This window comes from Suncus etruscus, chromosome 3 (assembly GCF_024139225.1).
Source record: "Suncus etruscus isolate mSunEtr1 chromosome 3, mSunEtr1.pri.cur, whole genome shotgun sequence".
NCBI lineage: Eukaryota > Metazoa > Chordata > Mammalia > Eulipotyphla > Soricidae > Suncus > Suncus etruscus.
The window spans coordinates 8,742,521-8,759,861 of NC_064850.1; the positions used below are offsets into that span (position 1 = coordinate 8,742,521).

The window sequence follows — 17,341 nt, forward strand, 5'->3', positions numbered from 1 at the left end:
GTCAGAGGGTGCCAAGAAGTTTCTTATAAACTTATAAAGCAGATAAAGGGCATCCCCGACCTCCTTCCCACAGACAAATGTTCCGACTGTTATGACTTGATGCTTGGGCCTTCATCTGCAGACCTGCTCAGTGAGGAAAATGACATTATTCTTTTTCAGATGTAGAAATCCCTGAAAATCCTGAGGCCTATCTTAAAATGACCACAAAAACTTTGAAAGCGTCTTCTGGTAGGCCCCTGTCCATGCATGTGTTTCAACATTGGCAGCACCCTGTGGCGCTCGCTGCCCCCCTCAGCCTCGCTCCCATGTCGTGTCTGACCTCTGCCTTCTGTGGACACCATACACCTTGGTCCAGTGTCATGGTGTATTTTACACTGCTGTGCTCACACATACCTGCGTGCTCCTCATCCAGTTCCCCGGTTCGCAGCCATCTCAGCCCATTCCCGCTCCTTCCCCGCAGGCCTGAGCAGAAGGGACTTAACCATGATGCCTTTTTCCCCCTTTAATTCGTATATTCTTCCCCTCTAACTTGAGTTTCTTCGGTATGGGCCAAGCTTTCTTTATGGTGGCTTGGTTTGCAACTATTTCCTTGCTTTACGGTGACTTCTTGGGAAGAAGGATGGAGGGAGGGGTGGGGAGCAGTGAAGAGGTACCGTAGCACATCTGTGACAGGAAAAGAAAGTAGCTTGGCTTCCTTGACTTGCAGCTGGAATCTCTGTCCCCTGTCCCCTCCCCAGGCCAGACTATGGACCGTGATAGGAGACAGAGCCACAAGCAGGACTTCCTGCTGCTCCATCTTCTCTTCCCCTCACTCCTGTCAGGCCTTGATAGCCCACTTAGCCCCCAGTCCTGGCCTTGCTGCCTAGTATCTCCATGACTCTACCCAGGCCCCCGACATGCCACTCATCCCACTGCAAATCATATGTTTGTCATCCTCATCGTGACCTCCCCCCACTCACCCACCCATCTTGTGAGGCCCGATGTCACTCAGCTGCATGACTCTCATTTCACTCCCCCTGGGACATACTGACATTTTGCAAACATGCATGCTTTGCAAGGAAAGCTGCAGATCCATGTTCTACTGTAACCCGGTGCCATATGACCTGTGACCTTTATTGTGTGTGACTAAACATGTAGTCTGGTGGGTCGGAGAGAACAGACTGTCATTTGCTATTTGGTTGTTGTTGCAGCTAAATCCATGTCTGACAGCCATTCCTGGCACGTCCCTGACAGCCCTTCCTGTGCCAAGCTTCGCTACAAACAGATGGGAGGTGAAAGGACCTCACAGCCCATCCCCTCTGACACCAGCACTCCTTACAAACCCACCTATGTAAGTCTAAACCCACTGAGACGAGGTGCAGAGTTGCACGATGCCAGCTCAGAGAGCTGTGGGGAGGTGTTTAGTCACCAGGCATGGCTTTTTTTCTTTTTGGTTTTGGGGCCACACTTGGCTCTGCAGTCAGAAATTACTCCTAGCAGGCTTGGATGCTGTGGATGTAACCTGGGTCAGCCATGTGCCATGCAAATGCCTTACCTGCTCTGCTGCTATCACTCCAGCCCCTTGCCAGGCATGTTTTGAGTTGGATTCTCTCATGAATTGTCTTTACTGAGTTAGAACCCTGGTAAAACAGTAAATGTCAGGGGACACACCTTAGTATCCTCTGTATCTATAAAGAATTATTTAGGGGCCAGAGCATGGCGGTAGGGTGTTTGCCTTTATTGCAGCCAACACAGGACAGACCCCGGTTCTAATTCTGGTATCCCATATGTTCCCCCGAGCCTGCCAGGAGCAGGAGCAACTTCTTTTTTTTTTTTTTTTTTTTTTTTTTGGTATTTGGGCCACACCCAGCAATGCTCAGGGGTTACTCCTGGCTGTCTGCTCAGAAATACCTCCTGCCAGGCACGGGGGACCATATGGGACACCGGGATTCGAACCAACCACCTTTGGTCCTGGATCAGCTGCTTGCAAGGCAAACACCGCTGTGCTATCAGAAGTTGCCCAGGAGCAACTTCTGAGTGAAGAGCCAGGAACAAACCACTGAGCACTGCCGGATGTGACCCCAAAAACAAAACCAAAAAAGAAGAATTATTATTTATTGCTGGAGAACCAATGTTCAAGCCATTGGGTAATAGGTTATCCAGAACCAGTTTATAGACTCATCCTCTTGCTTGTCTTTCTGCTGTCAGTGTTAATCTAATTCTCCCTGGCACAGAGTAGGGCCTCAGGCAAGACACCCTGTACCTGGCCTTAACTTTGACATCTAGTTTGCTTGCTGTGGCCTCTCCAATGATCATGTTCCTCACCTGATCCATTGCAAAAGGCAACCCCTTTTTATGGGTTGCATCTGAAACGAGGCATGTCACCATCCATCAGAATGGTTGTTTTCATTTCACATGAAGGTGCCCTTAATGAACACCACTCATTTTGAAAAGCATGTCTTTTTGAGAAAGGATTTGGTCATTTAAGGAGCAACAAACAGGATAGTCCAATGAACTCTGTGATGTAGAATCATCTGGGTGAAAGATAAACACTTGAGAGGTCTGAGAGATAGCACAGCGGTAGGACATCTGCCTTGCATGCAGCTGATCCAGGACTGAGTTCTAATCTCGGCATCCCATAGGGTCCTCCAAGCCTGCCAAGAGCGATTTCTGAGCATAAAGCCAGGAGTAACCCCTGAATGCCACTGGGTATGACCCAAAATAAACAAAAAGAAAAAGATAAAAACTTGGTAATGCATGATTTTGGGAGAGTACATCATCTTCTGTACTTCTGATGCCAGGCAGCTGTGCAATGACTAGGAACAATAAATAAAACTCAATAGGCCACTGTGCAGATGTTCTAACAGATCAGAGTCTTAGGAAGCTCCGTGATTGGCTTTCACTGTTTTAGGAGGAAAGTGATTTGAACCATACCTGGTGGTATTTGGAGTCTATCCCTGGCTCGGTACTGTACAGATCACTCTCAGTGATGCTCAGGGAAGTATATGTATGACCTAGCATGGGCAGCATGATAGAAAGTACCTTCACCCCTGTGCCACTCTTTTTTCACATAGTTTATCTAAGGGATGTTGGGAAACCTGCAAGTCAAACCAGGCCACTGTATCCCAATATTGGCATCTCGCCTGCGTGGGTCTTAGCTGAGAAGTTATTTCTGCCAGCAGCCCTATAGCACCTCTTAAATCAGAATGATGTCTTGTATCCTCATTTGATAACTACAAATGTGCCATTTTGGACAGCCTGGGAATTTCAGAGTCACTGAAACATTGACTCTTTCTAGGTAAAGCTGCTATTACCTCCAAGAACCAATGGTGGCAAAGAAGGTACAGGAATCCTGAGTGATCCCCGCCAGCAGGAGGATGAGGGACTTTCCAGCCTCAGTGGGCAACAGTCAGGTACGGTTAACCCAGGCAGGGCTCAGAGTAGGTGGGAGTCAAGTGTCAGTATCTATCTGCATGACATAACTCATGTTTAGAGTTGACACACTCTCATGGGGGCCGGGAAGACTGGACGTGGAAGAAAACTTGCCACAAAGAGGGTGGGAGTATAGTTAGGGCAGAAATGGGACTAACTAGGACAATGAGAGTTGGAAACAATCACTCTAGACAGAACTGAAAGGAGGTAAAGTGATTGCATGATGCCCCTTCAGTAGCCATATTGCAAACCATAGTGTTTAAAGGGAAAAAGCGGAGAGAGGGAGGGAGAGAGACAGACAGCGGGGGAGGGAGGGAGGAAAAATGAGGAGGCAGGAAACAAATCACACATGAAGATTATGAGAATCATGTCAGTTCATTGGTTATAAAAGTAGCTATTACTCATTCAGCCATATCTAACATCAAGTCACAGGCAGGGAAATCTGTGTCATTCACGTCATAATTCATGCATTAATGTTCTTTGGGGATGGCTTTTTATGCCAGGTGCCTTTGAAAGATGGGAGCCTCTTCCAACACAGGAACTTCACAGTCAACTCCGAATAAAGCAAAACTTGGAGCAGCTGAAGTCGGAACTCGGTGACATGGCCACATGGCTGGAGAAAACAGAAGCAGAGCTAGAAGCCTTGAAGATGGCAAAGCCTCCGTCTGATGTCCAGGAAATGGAACTCAGAGTGAAGAGGCTGAAGGTGAGTGAGAAGGGCAGGTGGGAAGAGGGATTTACCCCTGGCCTGGCACAATGTACTTGAGGTATATTGCCCTGGGGAATCCCAATCATCATCCAGAAGGTCCTGAGCACCACATGCCTTGCTGTGCTGGACAAATGGATCAGACTGATGGTGAAGGGCAGTCAGGTCTCTTCCGTCTCTTCTGTGATGGGCAAGGGCATGGCTGCAGACCATTTACAAATGACCCAGAGCCCAGACAACTGCTGGGGAGAGTGTCTCAGGTGGGCCGGTGCTAGAAAGATCTGACCTCAGAGGCACTTCTGCACCTGATGGAGGATTCATTCCCACTCAGGCCTCTCTAGAACACACTTCCAAACCAGGCACTGCTGTCCCGGGCACACCCAGGGCAGCGGAGCCTCAGGGAAGACTAGCTTCTCTACCTATAAATCCTGTGGCTTGATCTGGTGCTGTGGGGATTTATCACTTACACAACCAGATCTTGCTTGGCTAGAATTAGCCGAGAAATAGGTGAGGACGACACACTAAGCAAAGGTTAAGCAACCTTTAGGGGTTTTTTTGGTGGTGGTGGAGACCCACACCCAGTAGCATTCAAGGGTTAATCCTGGCTCTGCACTCAGGAATCTCTCCTGGCAGGCTTGGGGGACCATATGGGGTGCCTGAGATAGAACTCGGGTTCATCCCAGGTCATCTGCGTGCAAAGCAAACATCCTACCACTGTGCTATTGCTCCAACCCCATATTTCTTTATACTTTCATTTTGTCTCAGTTGCTACTATATTAAGTACTACTGCCATTCACTCTATAGAATACTACTGGTGCTCAGATATCTAGAGGCAAATGCCAGGGCAATAACAGCAAATACTTTATGCGGAAGTTTTTTTTTATCTGGGTCAGAAATATTACTTAGTCAACAGGGCTCAGCAAGGGTTAGTCAAACTTCCAGTGGCATGTTTAAGCCAGGAATCAGGCCTCTGCTCTCAGTCCTGGCTGGCCCCGTTCACTGGCCTTGTAGGGCAGTTCCTCACCTGACACTGCCCAGCCATTCACAAGCAAGGTCACTCTTGTTTCTCGTGGCTGCTGCTCAGAGAAGCCTTTGGCATATCCGTGCCCCGCCGAGGCTCCCAATGAAGCCCTCCCTGCTGCTTCTCGAGATCCTGACCTCACCTCATCTTTTCTTTCTGTGACAGGAGCTATTAAAAGCCTTTGACACATACAAGACACTAGCAGGCTCTGTCAGCGGGAGGAGCAAGGACTTCGCGCAGTCCGAGACCGCCGAGTCCAGGGAGGTCCAGGGGACAGTGGGCCAGCTGTGCGCACGCTGGGACTCAGCCCAGGGTGCCTTGGAGAACTGGAGAGCGAGCCTGCGACAGTCCCTGATGCAGTGCCAGGTATGCTGACTCCGTGCCCAGCTGCCCACAGGCAATGAGGTCCAGGCCTTGAAGAGCCACTCCCACACCTACACCCATGTGGGTCACAGCTGCGGGTATTTTTATCACCACCAGGCTGCCAAAGCTGATGTTAGCAGGCTGTGACTTCACTGTTTTCTTCGTTCTCCTTCCCAGGCCCCCTCCTAGGGTTATAGCCCCTCAAACTCTCTTGAAAGGCAAAATTTTGGGGGTAGGGCGTTTGCCTTGCACGTGCTGACCTAAGATGGACCGAGGTTTGATCCCCTGCTATCCTGATTTCTGAGTGCATAGCCAGGAAGTTTCTAATCTATGCTGTGGAGAGAATCCAAATTCTGGCTGTGCGCCCATTCAGCAGCTATGCAACTCTGGCCTACTTACTGGCCCTTTTAGCTTGAAACTCCTGAGCCTTTTGTTTACTTGTGACCCCCTTTTGCCCAAGCAATAGTTTACCTGACCGCAGATATATAGGCCAATAAAATAGGTCTGCAAGTCAACCATTTGATGATAATCATAAAATTATTTTAAAACTTATATATGAAGTCATGTTTCACAGTCTGAGGCACTAGGATCTGTGCCCCCATTTGCTTGTCTGAAAAATTCCAGTGCCAACCTCACTGAGTTCTTTCCAGGCTAACAGTCTCTAAGAATGATGCATGGTGAATACAGAGCACACACCCACTCATGCCACTCTTACCTCCCAGCAACCCTTTGCCACAGCCTCTGGTGGTTGCTCGCCCGCTGGCAGGGAACCCCGCAGATTTGCCAAGTTTTTAATCTTCCTATGCCTTCTTTGTCGACATTCAGAAACCCCACCTCTTCTTTGCCCTCTCCACTTGACAAATGTTGTCATGCCTCCCAATGATCTGCACTCACCTTCCCCAGCTCCCCTTGTCCCATTTGGGGGGTGTTTATTCTGGGAATGAACCTGAAGGGGTCGACGTGCAGCTGCAGCTCTGAAGGTGCCCTTGTCTTTGAAGGATTTCCACCAGTTGAGCCAGAACCTGCTGCTGTGGTTGGCACGTGCTGAGAGCCGGTGGCTGCAAACCCGCGTCACGGACCCCCAGGCTGACCCCCAGACACTGGTGGACTGTCGGGAAGGTCTAGAGGTGGGTTTCCTTCTTGAGCTCTGAACTTCAAGTGTGTCTGTTGGAGGAAGGGACTCAGGGCATCTCATCTCCTGTCTTTGGGAGATTATGGTGCAGAGGTGGTAATAAGAGATTGTCCCTAGCAACCCTAGAATCCAGATAGTGGCTTCTGAGCAGCCCCTAGTATGGTTTAGCAGAAAGACATGCAGGAATGATGAGCCCTATAGTCCAGGGTAGGACATCTGGGAGAAGCTTATGAAGTGAGAATGGAGTTTGGAACCACTTGGTTACAAGTGCTTCTGCCCTGGGAGGCATGGCCCATGTGGTGGAAACGTGGTCAGTGAGGAATGCTGCGAGTCCCCTGAATGCACACAGCTTTCAATGTGTGAGCATTCCAACAACCCAAAGAAGCCCATACTTACCTCTGTGTGTGGGTTCTTGTTTTCTATGTGAGATGTAGTCAAATAAAAAAGCTGGCCCTTTTTTTGAGAAACATTTTTCTGCACTAAAGAGCCCCCCTCGAAAACAGCATTGTTGGGTCAAACTTCTGGCACTGTCCTTCAACCAAGCCAGGTACTAAATGGAGACCCCCCCCTTTTTTTTTTAATTTGAATTTGTTTAAATAGCTGAAACTTTTTTTGATGGCTACTGGCCTGAATGACCAGGAAACCTTCCCACTGTACGCTTGTTCCATACATCACCTGTCACATACTAAAGTGACTAAGAAAAAAGTGACTAAAGTATGTGCTCTCAAACTGCTGGTTCTCTGCATCTCCACTTCAGGGTTTCCCTTGTCTTCCTGCAGCTGATTGAAGGCCAGTCTCCCCTGGCCATCCCTTCCACTTCTAACCTGTCCAGCCTCACGAATTACTCCAGAATGAGGAGAAATGAACAAACAAATAGGGCAGTGACACACACTTGGTCTCTAAGAGCTATAGGTCTGAGGATGCAGAAAGAGGGGAGAAGGCTCAGTCCTCCCAAGTCCTTGAATTTTTAAACCCTCTGACTACAGAAGCTTCTCTTGTGATGAGTAATTGATCCACATACTCCTTTGGTTTCTAGCAACTGCAAAAGGAGCTCGTGGAACGACAACCTCAAGTAAAGTCCTTGCAAGAGATTGCAAACAGCCTTCTGATTAAGGGGTCTGGGGAGGACTACAATGAGGCTGAGGAAAAGGTCCATCTGATTGAGACGAAATTCAAACAGTTGCTGGAGCAAATTTCTCAAGATATAAAGTCCTTGCAGGGAAGCCAGGTGAGTCGAAATAATTTCTAAAGGCCACACCTGGGAATAGGGTTGGGGGTCAAACATGAGGGCTGGGCTTGGGCCATCAGCATCTCCAGACTCAAGTGTGGCTTTAGTACAGTTATACCAAGAGATGCAAATAGAAAAAGAAGGGTTGCATCCTAGCTTAAGGAGGGACATTTAGGGTGGAAGGACAGAGCACCTCAGCTGTCTCGAGTCCTTCCCAGTGTGGGGTGTGAGTTTTGATCTTTCTGTAGCCATGCAGGTGTTTGTATCAGGGAGAGAGGAGTGGTCCCCACCAGGGAGAGTGCCTGGAGCCTGACCACTCTACCATTCTGCTTTGTTCGTCCTTGCCTTTATCTGTCTCATGCCCTCTCAATGACCTCTCTCTTTTCTGACCACTCAGGCTCTTACCTGCTTTCTTCCCTTTAAAGTGGAACCCAGGGCCAGAGAGAGAGAGAGAGAGAGAGAGTAAGATATTCACTTTGCACAGCCCTGAGTACTGCCAGGTGTGACCTAAGCCTCACTAGCCTTCCCCAAAACTAAAATAAAATGTGAACAACCCAAATGGAAGAGCCAAGAATTGGCCTCAGGAGATCATCAGCCTCTTGTTCTCTTGTGTGTCTATTGCCTCTTGTGGGGCTGGGGCTGGCCTGCCCTGTCAGTCACATATATAATCAAAAAAAATCACGCTATCTCCTCAACCTTTCTGTCCTTTCTGCTGCCACCTCTCCCCCAAAGTGTGCTGGGTCCTTCCTTTATTTGCATACCTTTTGTCTTAAAATATATTCTAAGGTGGAGAGAGAGCAAAGATAGAACATCCTCTTCTAAAGAGATTTGAGATGAGGCAGTAGGGATGCAGCCCAGTGAAGAAGCTGCAGGAAGCAGAGTTTGTGCCCTTCAGACAATTCAAAATCTTTTGCTAACTCCAACAGTTGTATGTGTTGCAGAGTCCAGACCTTTTTCTGCCTGGTGTAGATCAAGGAGATGCAGGAGACAAGCCTCCAATAGCACCATTGACACCCCCACAAGGAAGGGTGAGACCTTTTTCTTCTTGCCTGTAATTTCGAAAGGTTCAGGAGATGTGGAAATGTGTACTAAATACTCCCTTGGACATTTTATGAGATCAAACTGGCTTCATCCTGCTCCTCAGTGGATAAGCATATTGCTAAGTTTTAAACAATTAAAATGCATCTCTGGGGCTGGAGTGATAGTACAGTGGGTAGGGTATTTGCCTTACGCACAGTCAACTCAGGTTCAATTCCCAGCATCCCATATGATCCCCTGAGCTTGCAAGAATGATCTCTGAGTGCAGAGCCAGGATTAAACCCTGAGTGCCACCTGTTGTAACCCCCCACCCAAAATAATAATAATGCATAAAAATTCAAATACACTTTTGAAAGCCCTCTCTGAAAGGCTAAGTTTTATGCATGCTTCTCTCTGAAACACTCAAGGCTGGGAAAAAATGGTGAGCATTGGGGCCAGGGTGTGTGTGCTTGCTTTGCAGATAGCCAACCTGGGTTCTATCCCCTGCATCCCTTATGGTTCCCTGAGCACTGCTAAGAGTAACCCCTGAGCATATCTGGGTATGACCCCAAAACTAAAAATAATTCAAAGAATGGGGAGCATGTCTGAGGTGTTAAGGTGATCAAAACAAACTGAAATGTAAAACTCGAAATAATCTTAAAAAAAATGGTTATTTTGTTAATTTCATAAAACAGAGTGTGTGTGTGTGTGTGTGTGTGTGTGTGTGTGTGTGTGTGTGTGTGTGTGTGTGTGTGTTTTGGACCTGTGTTCAGGGGCTACTACAAGCTCAGGGGTTGGTGTTCAGGACACCTTGCAGAACTGAGGATTGAACCTGGGCCTTCCACGGGCAAAGGATGGGCTGAACCCATTGGTCACTGCTTTGGCCCTTAGTGCTTTATTTTCAATGGTTGTGGGGAAGCTCAAGTAATGAAGGTGCATGCTTGAGGCAGAGGCTGTTGTGTCACTAACCAAACTAAGTGAATTGCGGTTGACCAGATTTTTTTCATCCAGCAGGTCAAAATGGAAAGAACTGGGAAAGACAAGAGCAAGACCGCCAGCAAGTAAGCCTGCCTTCAGCTCTCTCCCCCCACCCATCCCCCTGCTTGCCAAGGATGCTATCTGGGATTTGTAAATGTGTGGAAAGGGGTGCCAGAGTGATAGCACAGTGGTAGGGCATTTGCCTTGCACTCAACTGACCCAGGACAGACCTGGATTCCATCCCGATGTCCCATATGGTCCCCCAAGCCAGGAGCGATTTCTGAGTGCATAGCCAGGAGTAACCTCTGAGCATCACTGGGTGTGGCCCCAAAACAAACAAAAATGTGTGGAAAGGGCTGGGCTCTGCCTTCAACTTGGAAGCCAGATTATTGTTCTTATGATCATCTCAGTTTGGGTTGTCTTTACTTAAAGGGACTCAGGGCCTGTGAGGCTTCATCTCTGTCAGTCCTGATGTCGCTCTCATCCTGGTGTCTTGACAGGGTGTCTGGCACAGCCATTACCAGCAGTTCCCAGCCACAGCGCTCCTTCCTCTCAAGGGTGATCAGAGCAGCGCTGCCCCTGCAGCTGCTGCTCCTGCTACTCCTGTTCCTGGCCTGCTTGCTGCCCTCCTCCGAGGATGACTACAGCTGCACTCAGGCCAACAACTTCGCCCGCTCCTTCTACCCCATGCTGCGCTACACCAACGGGCCTCCACCCACCTAGGGGGCTCAGCCTGGCCAGCCAGGCGACACCCCTGATCTCTTCCTTTGGGGCCTGACTCAGGATCCCTGATGACTCCTCTGCCAGTGGCTCTGAGCATCAGCCTAGCCCACTGACCCACCGCAGATACCTCCCACCAAGCGGATGCTCTGGGGACACCAGGCAGCCAACTTGTGCTGGCAGTGCCGGAACTCTTTGGCAAAGTGGGGTGATTGGTTTCAGGATCCTGGAAGCTAGTTTCCTGAAAAGCACTTTTTGAATTCTGACTTCTTCGTAAAACAGAGCTGGTAAGCCATAGTTAGTGTTCATGACCTCCTCTCTCTTCGAGGAACAAGCTAGTCAAGCCCACCTTAGAGATGGTCCAGACATTCGCATTAGGTTCACCAAATTGGTTGACCCAATGCCACAATCCTATTTTTGAAGTGTTTGGAATTTTTACTCTGATCCGCCAGCAAGTCATGAGCTCCGGGTTCTAAACCAAATGGTCTGTTCTTGTTGGGTCTGCTCTTTTTATATTGCTTTACATTTTTTCAGGAAATTAAATTGCATGGATGTAGTCTATGTGCATATTTTTTAACAATGCCGAATCTGTATGAATACTGTAAACTTTGATTTTTTTAAAGAGAAATCAGATTTTAGCTTGAGCTTTCGACTAATGTACAGTAAATGCCAAACTGCAGACTTGATAGGGACGTTTTTGTAAGTTAATTTTTTATGACTTTTCACACTTAAAGTGATGCTTCGGGTTTGACTCATTGGCCACAAAGGGGTTGTTTGGTACAGAAACTTGAAGCTATTTGTGGTATGGACAACTCAGATGTTTCTCATTAAAACAAACAAAAATTCTTCTTGTTGTGCTCCATTTATCTGCAAAGCTCTTAGGTGGTTTATGTGATTTTTCCATAGAACAGAAATTTTAGAATATTGGGCTGGGGGTAGGGAGAGTGATCAAAGAACTAATGTATATGGGACCAGGTTGTCCCCCAGCACCAAGCCTGGAGTAGCTTCTGTGCACAGCTAGGTATAACCCAAAAGATAAAATATTAGAAAGAATATATTGGTTTAGTTCCTAGTGACTCTATATTCCACCCTTTGTAGAGAATGACCTGTAAGACCTAGGAGCCCCAGAGCCTGTGTTTTGGGGCATTCCCCATAATACTCTCTGTGCTCTCAGCAGCCATGAGGCCAGCATGGCACAGAACCGCAGTATAGTTCTCCCAGATTTTTCTATTCCCAGAGCTCCCAGAAAGATGATAGGAAACAGTTCTAGACAATGCCCCCTGCTTTTCAGTCTATTCCAGGACCCTGATTGTGCCCACTTGTTCATTCCTCATCTGCTCTTGACCTCTGGGCCATGGCATTGGCCCATGGCAACCTCAGTCAGGTCTTATTTGCAAAGCACAAATCTTGGGCAGCTCAGCAACATCCAAGGTTTAGACTTCTAGCACTGGTGGCCCTTCTGTGTCCATCATACTAGGTGATGTTGGGCAAGCAACCCATGGGAGAGTATGTCTTCACTTAACCTTTGGTGTTTAAGTTACAGTGAGAGGGGGGAGCTAGAGATAGTACAGTGGTTAAGGTACATGTCTTATATGCAGATGACCCTGGTTTGGTCCCATAATTACATATTGTCCCCCAAGCCCTGTTAAGAGTGATCCCTGAGCACTGCCACGTATGTCCGCAAAATCAAAAGCAACAAAAGAGTGTTAGAAAATGGAGAGAAATGTTTTTTCATTTTTTGTTTTGTTTTTTAACAATTACAAGGTCTTTTTTTTAACTTTAACATATTGACATCAGCATGCCCGTTTGTTTTTATCACCATCTGGTGGCTTTATTACTAATACTCCATTATAAGCCAAGTAATGAAACTTTTTGTTGTCTCTCCAATGGGATATTCAAGCACAAATTGCTGATGCTGCATGCCATCATCACTGTGTTAAAATAATTTTTTTCTCTTTATGAATTCTAAGAATCCCAGAGGGAAATCAAAATGAAAAGTTTCTTTTCGGGGGGTGTTTCAGGGGCCATACCCAGCTTTTCTCAGGGGTTACCCCTGGCTCTGAGGTGAAGAATCACTCCTGCTGGGCTCAGGGAACCATCTGGGATGCCAAGGATTGAACCCGGATTGGCCAAATAAATGCCCTGCTCATCGTACTATCACTCCAGCACCAAATTCTATTATTATTATTATTATTATTATTATTATTATTATTATTTTGGTTTTTGGTTTTTGGATTACACCCAGCAGTGCTCAGGGGTTACTCCTGGCTCTACACTCAGAAATCGCCCCAAGCAGGCTCAGGGGACCACATGGGATGCTGGGATTCGAACCACCATCCTTCTGCATGCAAGGCAAACGCCTTACCTCTGTGCTCTCTCTCCAACCTCACCAGCCCCAAATTCTTAATCTTTTACGACACTGAGTTGCTAGGAGTTCTTGTTCCAGTTACAACAAGAACCAAAGGTATTAATCTCTGCTTCCCCCTACTTTCCTGCCCAAAGAAGGTGACTGTTGAAGAGATCTTTTCTACCCATAAGGAGGAACTAGGCAAGCTGAAGTTGAAAGGAATGTGCTGTTCTAAGTTTTTTGGGTTTTTTTTTGTTTTGTTTTTGGGCCACACCTGGCTGTCTGCTCAGAAATAGCTCCTGGCAGGCACGGGGGACCATATGGGACACCGGGATTCGAACCAACCACCTTAGGTCCTGGATCGGCTGCTTGTAAGGCAAACACCGCTGTGCTATCTCTCCGGGCCCTGTTCTAAAGTTTTGAAGCTTCTAATACCCCGCCTTGGGAAAGCCTCCTTTGGTCAAAGCATTCTCAAATGCTTGTCACCACATGATCTGTGTTTAACACCATCATAAACTCTGCATTTTCTATGTGCATGTCTGCAAGGGGAACTTTCAAATGACTGAGCATTTAGATCAGCTTCAGTATAAAAGAACCTCTTTCCCCATTGCAGGGTGGATAGAATATGGACTCTAGCAGGACAATTACAGGACATCCACCCAAATAATTGATGTGCCCCACATACAAAGCCTGATTAAAAACATTCTACAGCATAGACATTTTTCACTCCTTTGAAATTAACTACATATGAACATTTGTGTTTATGTGCTCAACACATAAACATGTGTGCTCAACATGTTTATGCATGTTAATTCTGTGTATTTTATTATATACAAAATACATTTGTATTTTGTACGATATATTTTTCCTAAGGAGAGTATTCATTGCTCTCCTATTCTTTCAGAGTGTGGTAAACCAAAAAAATATACTTCAGAAAAAAATTAAAACATCAACCATTTTGTCTAAATACTGAAAATTCAGAGCTGGAGAGATAGCACAGCAGTAGGGCATTTGCCCTGCATGCAGCCAATGCAGGAAGGACAGCGGTTCAAATCCTGGCATCCCATATGGTTGCCCATGCCTGCCAGGAGTGATTTCTGAGCACAGAGCCAGGAGTAACCCATGAGCGAGCTCTCAGGTGTGACCCCCCAAAAAATACTGAAAGCTCTTACATTCAATTCTCAACAAATACATCTTTTAAAAGCCAAATTATGAAAAAACATTGTATTTAGCTTAAAGTACATTAATCTTTCTGCAACAATTTCACAGGCATTCAAGAGGAAACAGTAAGAGAAAAGGTAGTAGTGTCTCAAAATCTACTTTTATACAATAGCAGTCCTGTGTAAAAAAAAAAAAAAAAAGGCCCAGATCAGTAAGCCTGCTTAATGTTACAAAGCTTTTGGAATACATTACAGGAAGCCCACAGGACCACTAAGTAAGTTATACAACCAATCAGCATTCAATACCACCATAGAAACAAATGCAGCAGTGTAATATAAACCGAACAGTAAACAGAAGGTATTCTGGGCTACCTTTGTCAACCCCCACCCACCCCTAAAGAGAACACACCAGCACATAGAACAATGGTCCCATAAGCGAATGGAATTCTTGACTCCTATGCAACCAACACAGCTATAGGAAGAGCATGTATCACAGACACAACACACTTCTCTAAGAGCTGCCACTGGAGCCAAAGTTGCAGCAACTTCAATTGAGCTTGAAGCGTGAATGGCATGAGCAAACTATAGTACACCAAACTCTACCAGGAAGCATCAGGACCTGAAATGCAGGGGAAGTTTTACATGGGTTTGTTTCTAAGGAAGAGGCACCACTACCAGCTGGCAGCAATTACAGGAGGTGGCAGCAGATCTTACAGGTCTGTAACAGGGGTGCAGAATTACTCCTGGCTATGCGCTCAGAAATCGCTCCTGACTTGGGGGGCCAGATGAGACACCACAGGGGGATCAAACTGAGGTCCGTCCTAGGTTGGCGCATGCAAGGCAAATGGCCCTATGGCCTGCGCCACCGCTCCAGCCCCACATCTTCTTTTTTCTTCGCCTGCTCAGCCAAGGTTCATGCAGTCCTGTCTAAGGTGAGAAGCTGGTCTCTGAAGGGACTGCAGCCAGCTATACTCTAGTCCTCACTGCTGTGCACAGAGGTTTGGCTCAAGCAGCGAGTACTGGACTTTGGCAGTGGTGGACAGGCTACCAGAGGACTGGAAACTTCAGTCCAGGTCCAGGCATTGTGGAGGAAGTTTGGTAAGCATAAGCAGGTCAACTTAGCTCTCTGGGGTTTAACTTATATAAAGGATAGTTTTGAATATCTCTTCATCAGGTTTGCAAGCTGTTATGGTGCCTCCAGCAGGGCTCTGAAATCAATTGAGAGGGTCCCATTCAAACCAGAGAAGCCAGACCTGTCAGATTGCATTTCATGAATGGATTCTATAATCTAGAAATCAGAGGTGGATGCCAACTGTCTGTTCAGCTCTGTCATTTACACCTGTACAATCTATTTTTTTGTTTGTTTGGTTTTGGTTTTTGGGTCACACCCAGCAGTACTCAGGAGTTTATTCCTGGCTCTGTATTCAGAAATTGCTCCTGGCAGGCTCGAGGGACCATATGGAATGCTAGAATTTGAACCGGGGTCCGTGTGTAGGCTGTGTGCAAGGCAAATGCCTTAGCATTGTGCTATCTCTCCAGCCCCACACCTGTGCAATCTTAAACAAGTTTGCTTATACTCTAGAGTTTCTATGCCACAAAATTAGGCTAACAGCATTAAGGAGATCAAATGTGAATGCATGAAGCACAGATGATGGTGCCTATCACACAGTGTTCTACAACATTTTTGGATTCTCCATGGTATATTTTTTATCATTTTTTAATATAACCTTGCATTACATTTTTATGATTTTAAAGAAATGTGTCAATATTTTACACCTTAAAAAAAACTCTTGTTTCAAAATAGAAACTGAAGGTTCACTTTGAATTTGAGAAGGTATCCATACATACATATATATGTCTATTTATAAGCAAAGCTCCCTTAGCAGATTTAGATAAGAACCAAACTTGGGAACTAGTTTATTCCTACAGGCTGAGTTCAAGCTTTGGATTGCTTGCACTACAAAGTTTAGATTGCTTGCACTATAATACTTTGTATTGCTTGAACCCAGGAAGGCCTTGACACTGTCTTGACACTGTCTCATGGTCTCACATGGACCACCGGATGTGATTTTAAGACTAAAGGCCCAAGTGGAAGGACACACACAGTGGGCACACCCAGTGGGGTTTAGGGGAACCATATATGGGAACGGGATCAAACTGGGGTTGGCAAGTGCCTTCCTCACTTGATTGTCTCACTGGATGCAAAGAACCAAAGTTTTGTTTCATGTGCTAGAAAATTCTAGAAGTGCTTCAACTTAGCTTACAAACATGAATGAATAATACAATAATTAGTGATTGACTTTTTTCCGCCTGAAATCTAAAATCATAGGTACTGTGGATCTAAAGTCAACTGGATTAGCAGGCGACTGTCACAAAGATTATCTTGCTGCTGAGCTTTTAAAACTTTCCACATTTGCCATTACAATAGATAAGTTACAACAGCTTGATATTCTGTTGCCATCCAATTTTTCAAGAAAAAATCTCTTCGAAGTGATTTTGGAGATGAATCCTTTGCAGTTAGTCCCAAAGCAGTGACAGATTTGAGTGAGAAGTGGGGGGTTTGGCGGGCAGGGGAGCTGGGTTTCTGGCGAGGTAAGAGACCCAGGACATCGTCAGAAAGAATACTCTCCCAGTGTTCTCTGAACAAAAAACATTCCATATCACCTACTTTGAGAAACTACTGGCAGAGAGCTTTAGAAAACCAAATTTAATCTTCCTCATATCTTCATAAATATCTTGTTTTCAAAAGAAAATGTAGTTCATCTTTTATGTCTACTTGTTAGAAAAAACATTATCAAAAACCTCAAAGCATAATTTGTTAATCTTACTTTAAATATCTAGAACTGGAATACAGCATTTAGGGCGCTTTCCTGGCACATGGTTGGCCTGGGTTCGGTCCCCAATAACCCAAATGATCCCCTAAGCATCACTGAGTGTGACCCCAAGACAAATAAACAAAGGCAAAGTATAGGTGTGACTCACACATTTTACACATTCACTGTTTCTGGAATTTTATGTAAGAATTTCCAGGGTTTTGTGTTAAAATTTTCATTTTAGACCTGCTTCCTCTTTTTGTTTTGTTTGTTTGTTTTTGTGTTTTGTTTTGTTTTGGGGCCAAACCCAGTGGTGCTCAGGATTACCTTTGGCTCTGCACTCAGAAATCACTCCTGGCAGATCTCAGGGGATCATAGGGCAGTCGGAGGTCAAAACTGGGTTGGCTGCAAGCAAGGCAAATGTCCTCCCTGCTGTGCTAGCTCC

The 17,341-nt window shown here is 46.2% G+C and overlaps 1 protein-coding gene across 1 annotated transcript in view; it reads left to right on the forward strand.

The window, feature by feature from the left end:
- Positions 1–11,422, forward strand: part of SYNE2 (spectrin repeat containing nuclear envelope protein 2) — a 273,877-nt gene extending 262,455 nt beyond the window's left edge. The window contains exons 100-109 of the mRNA XM_049770287.1: positions 160–228; positions 1,191–1,330; positions 3,278–3,392; positions 3,915–4,117; positions 5,304–5,504; positions 6,500–6,628; positions 7,670–7,861; positions 8,803–8,889; positions 9,890–9,939; positions 10,357–11,422. Coding sequence (XP_049626244.1) covers positions 160–228; positions 1,191–1,330; positions 3,278–3,392; positions 3,915–4,117; positions 5,304–5,504; positions 6,500–6,628; positions 7,670–7,861; positions 8,803–8,889; positions 9,890–9,939; positions 10,357–10,579 — 1,409 coding nt within the window. The 3' untranslated portion in view covers positions 10,580–11,422. The remainder of the gene's footprint in view (positions 1–159; positions 229–1,190; positions 1,331–3,277; positions 3,393–3,914; positions 4,118–5,303; positions 5,505–6,499; positions 6,629–7,669; positions 7,862–8,802; positions 8,890–9,889; positions 9,940–10,356) is intronic.
- Positions 11,423–17,341: the final 5,919 nt, after the last annotated feature.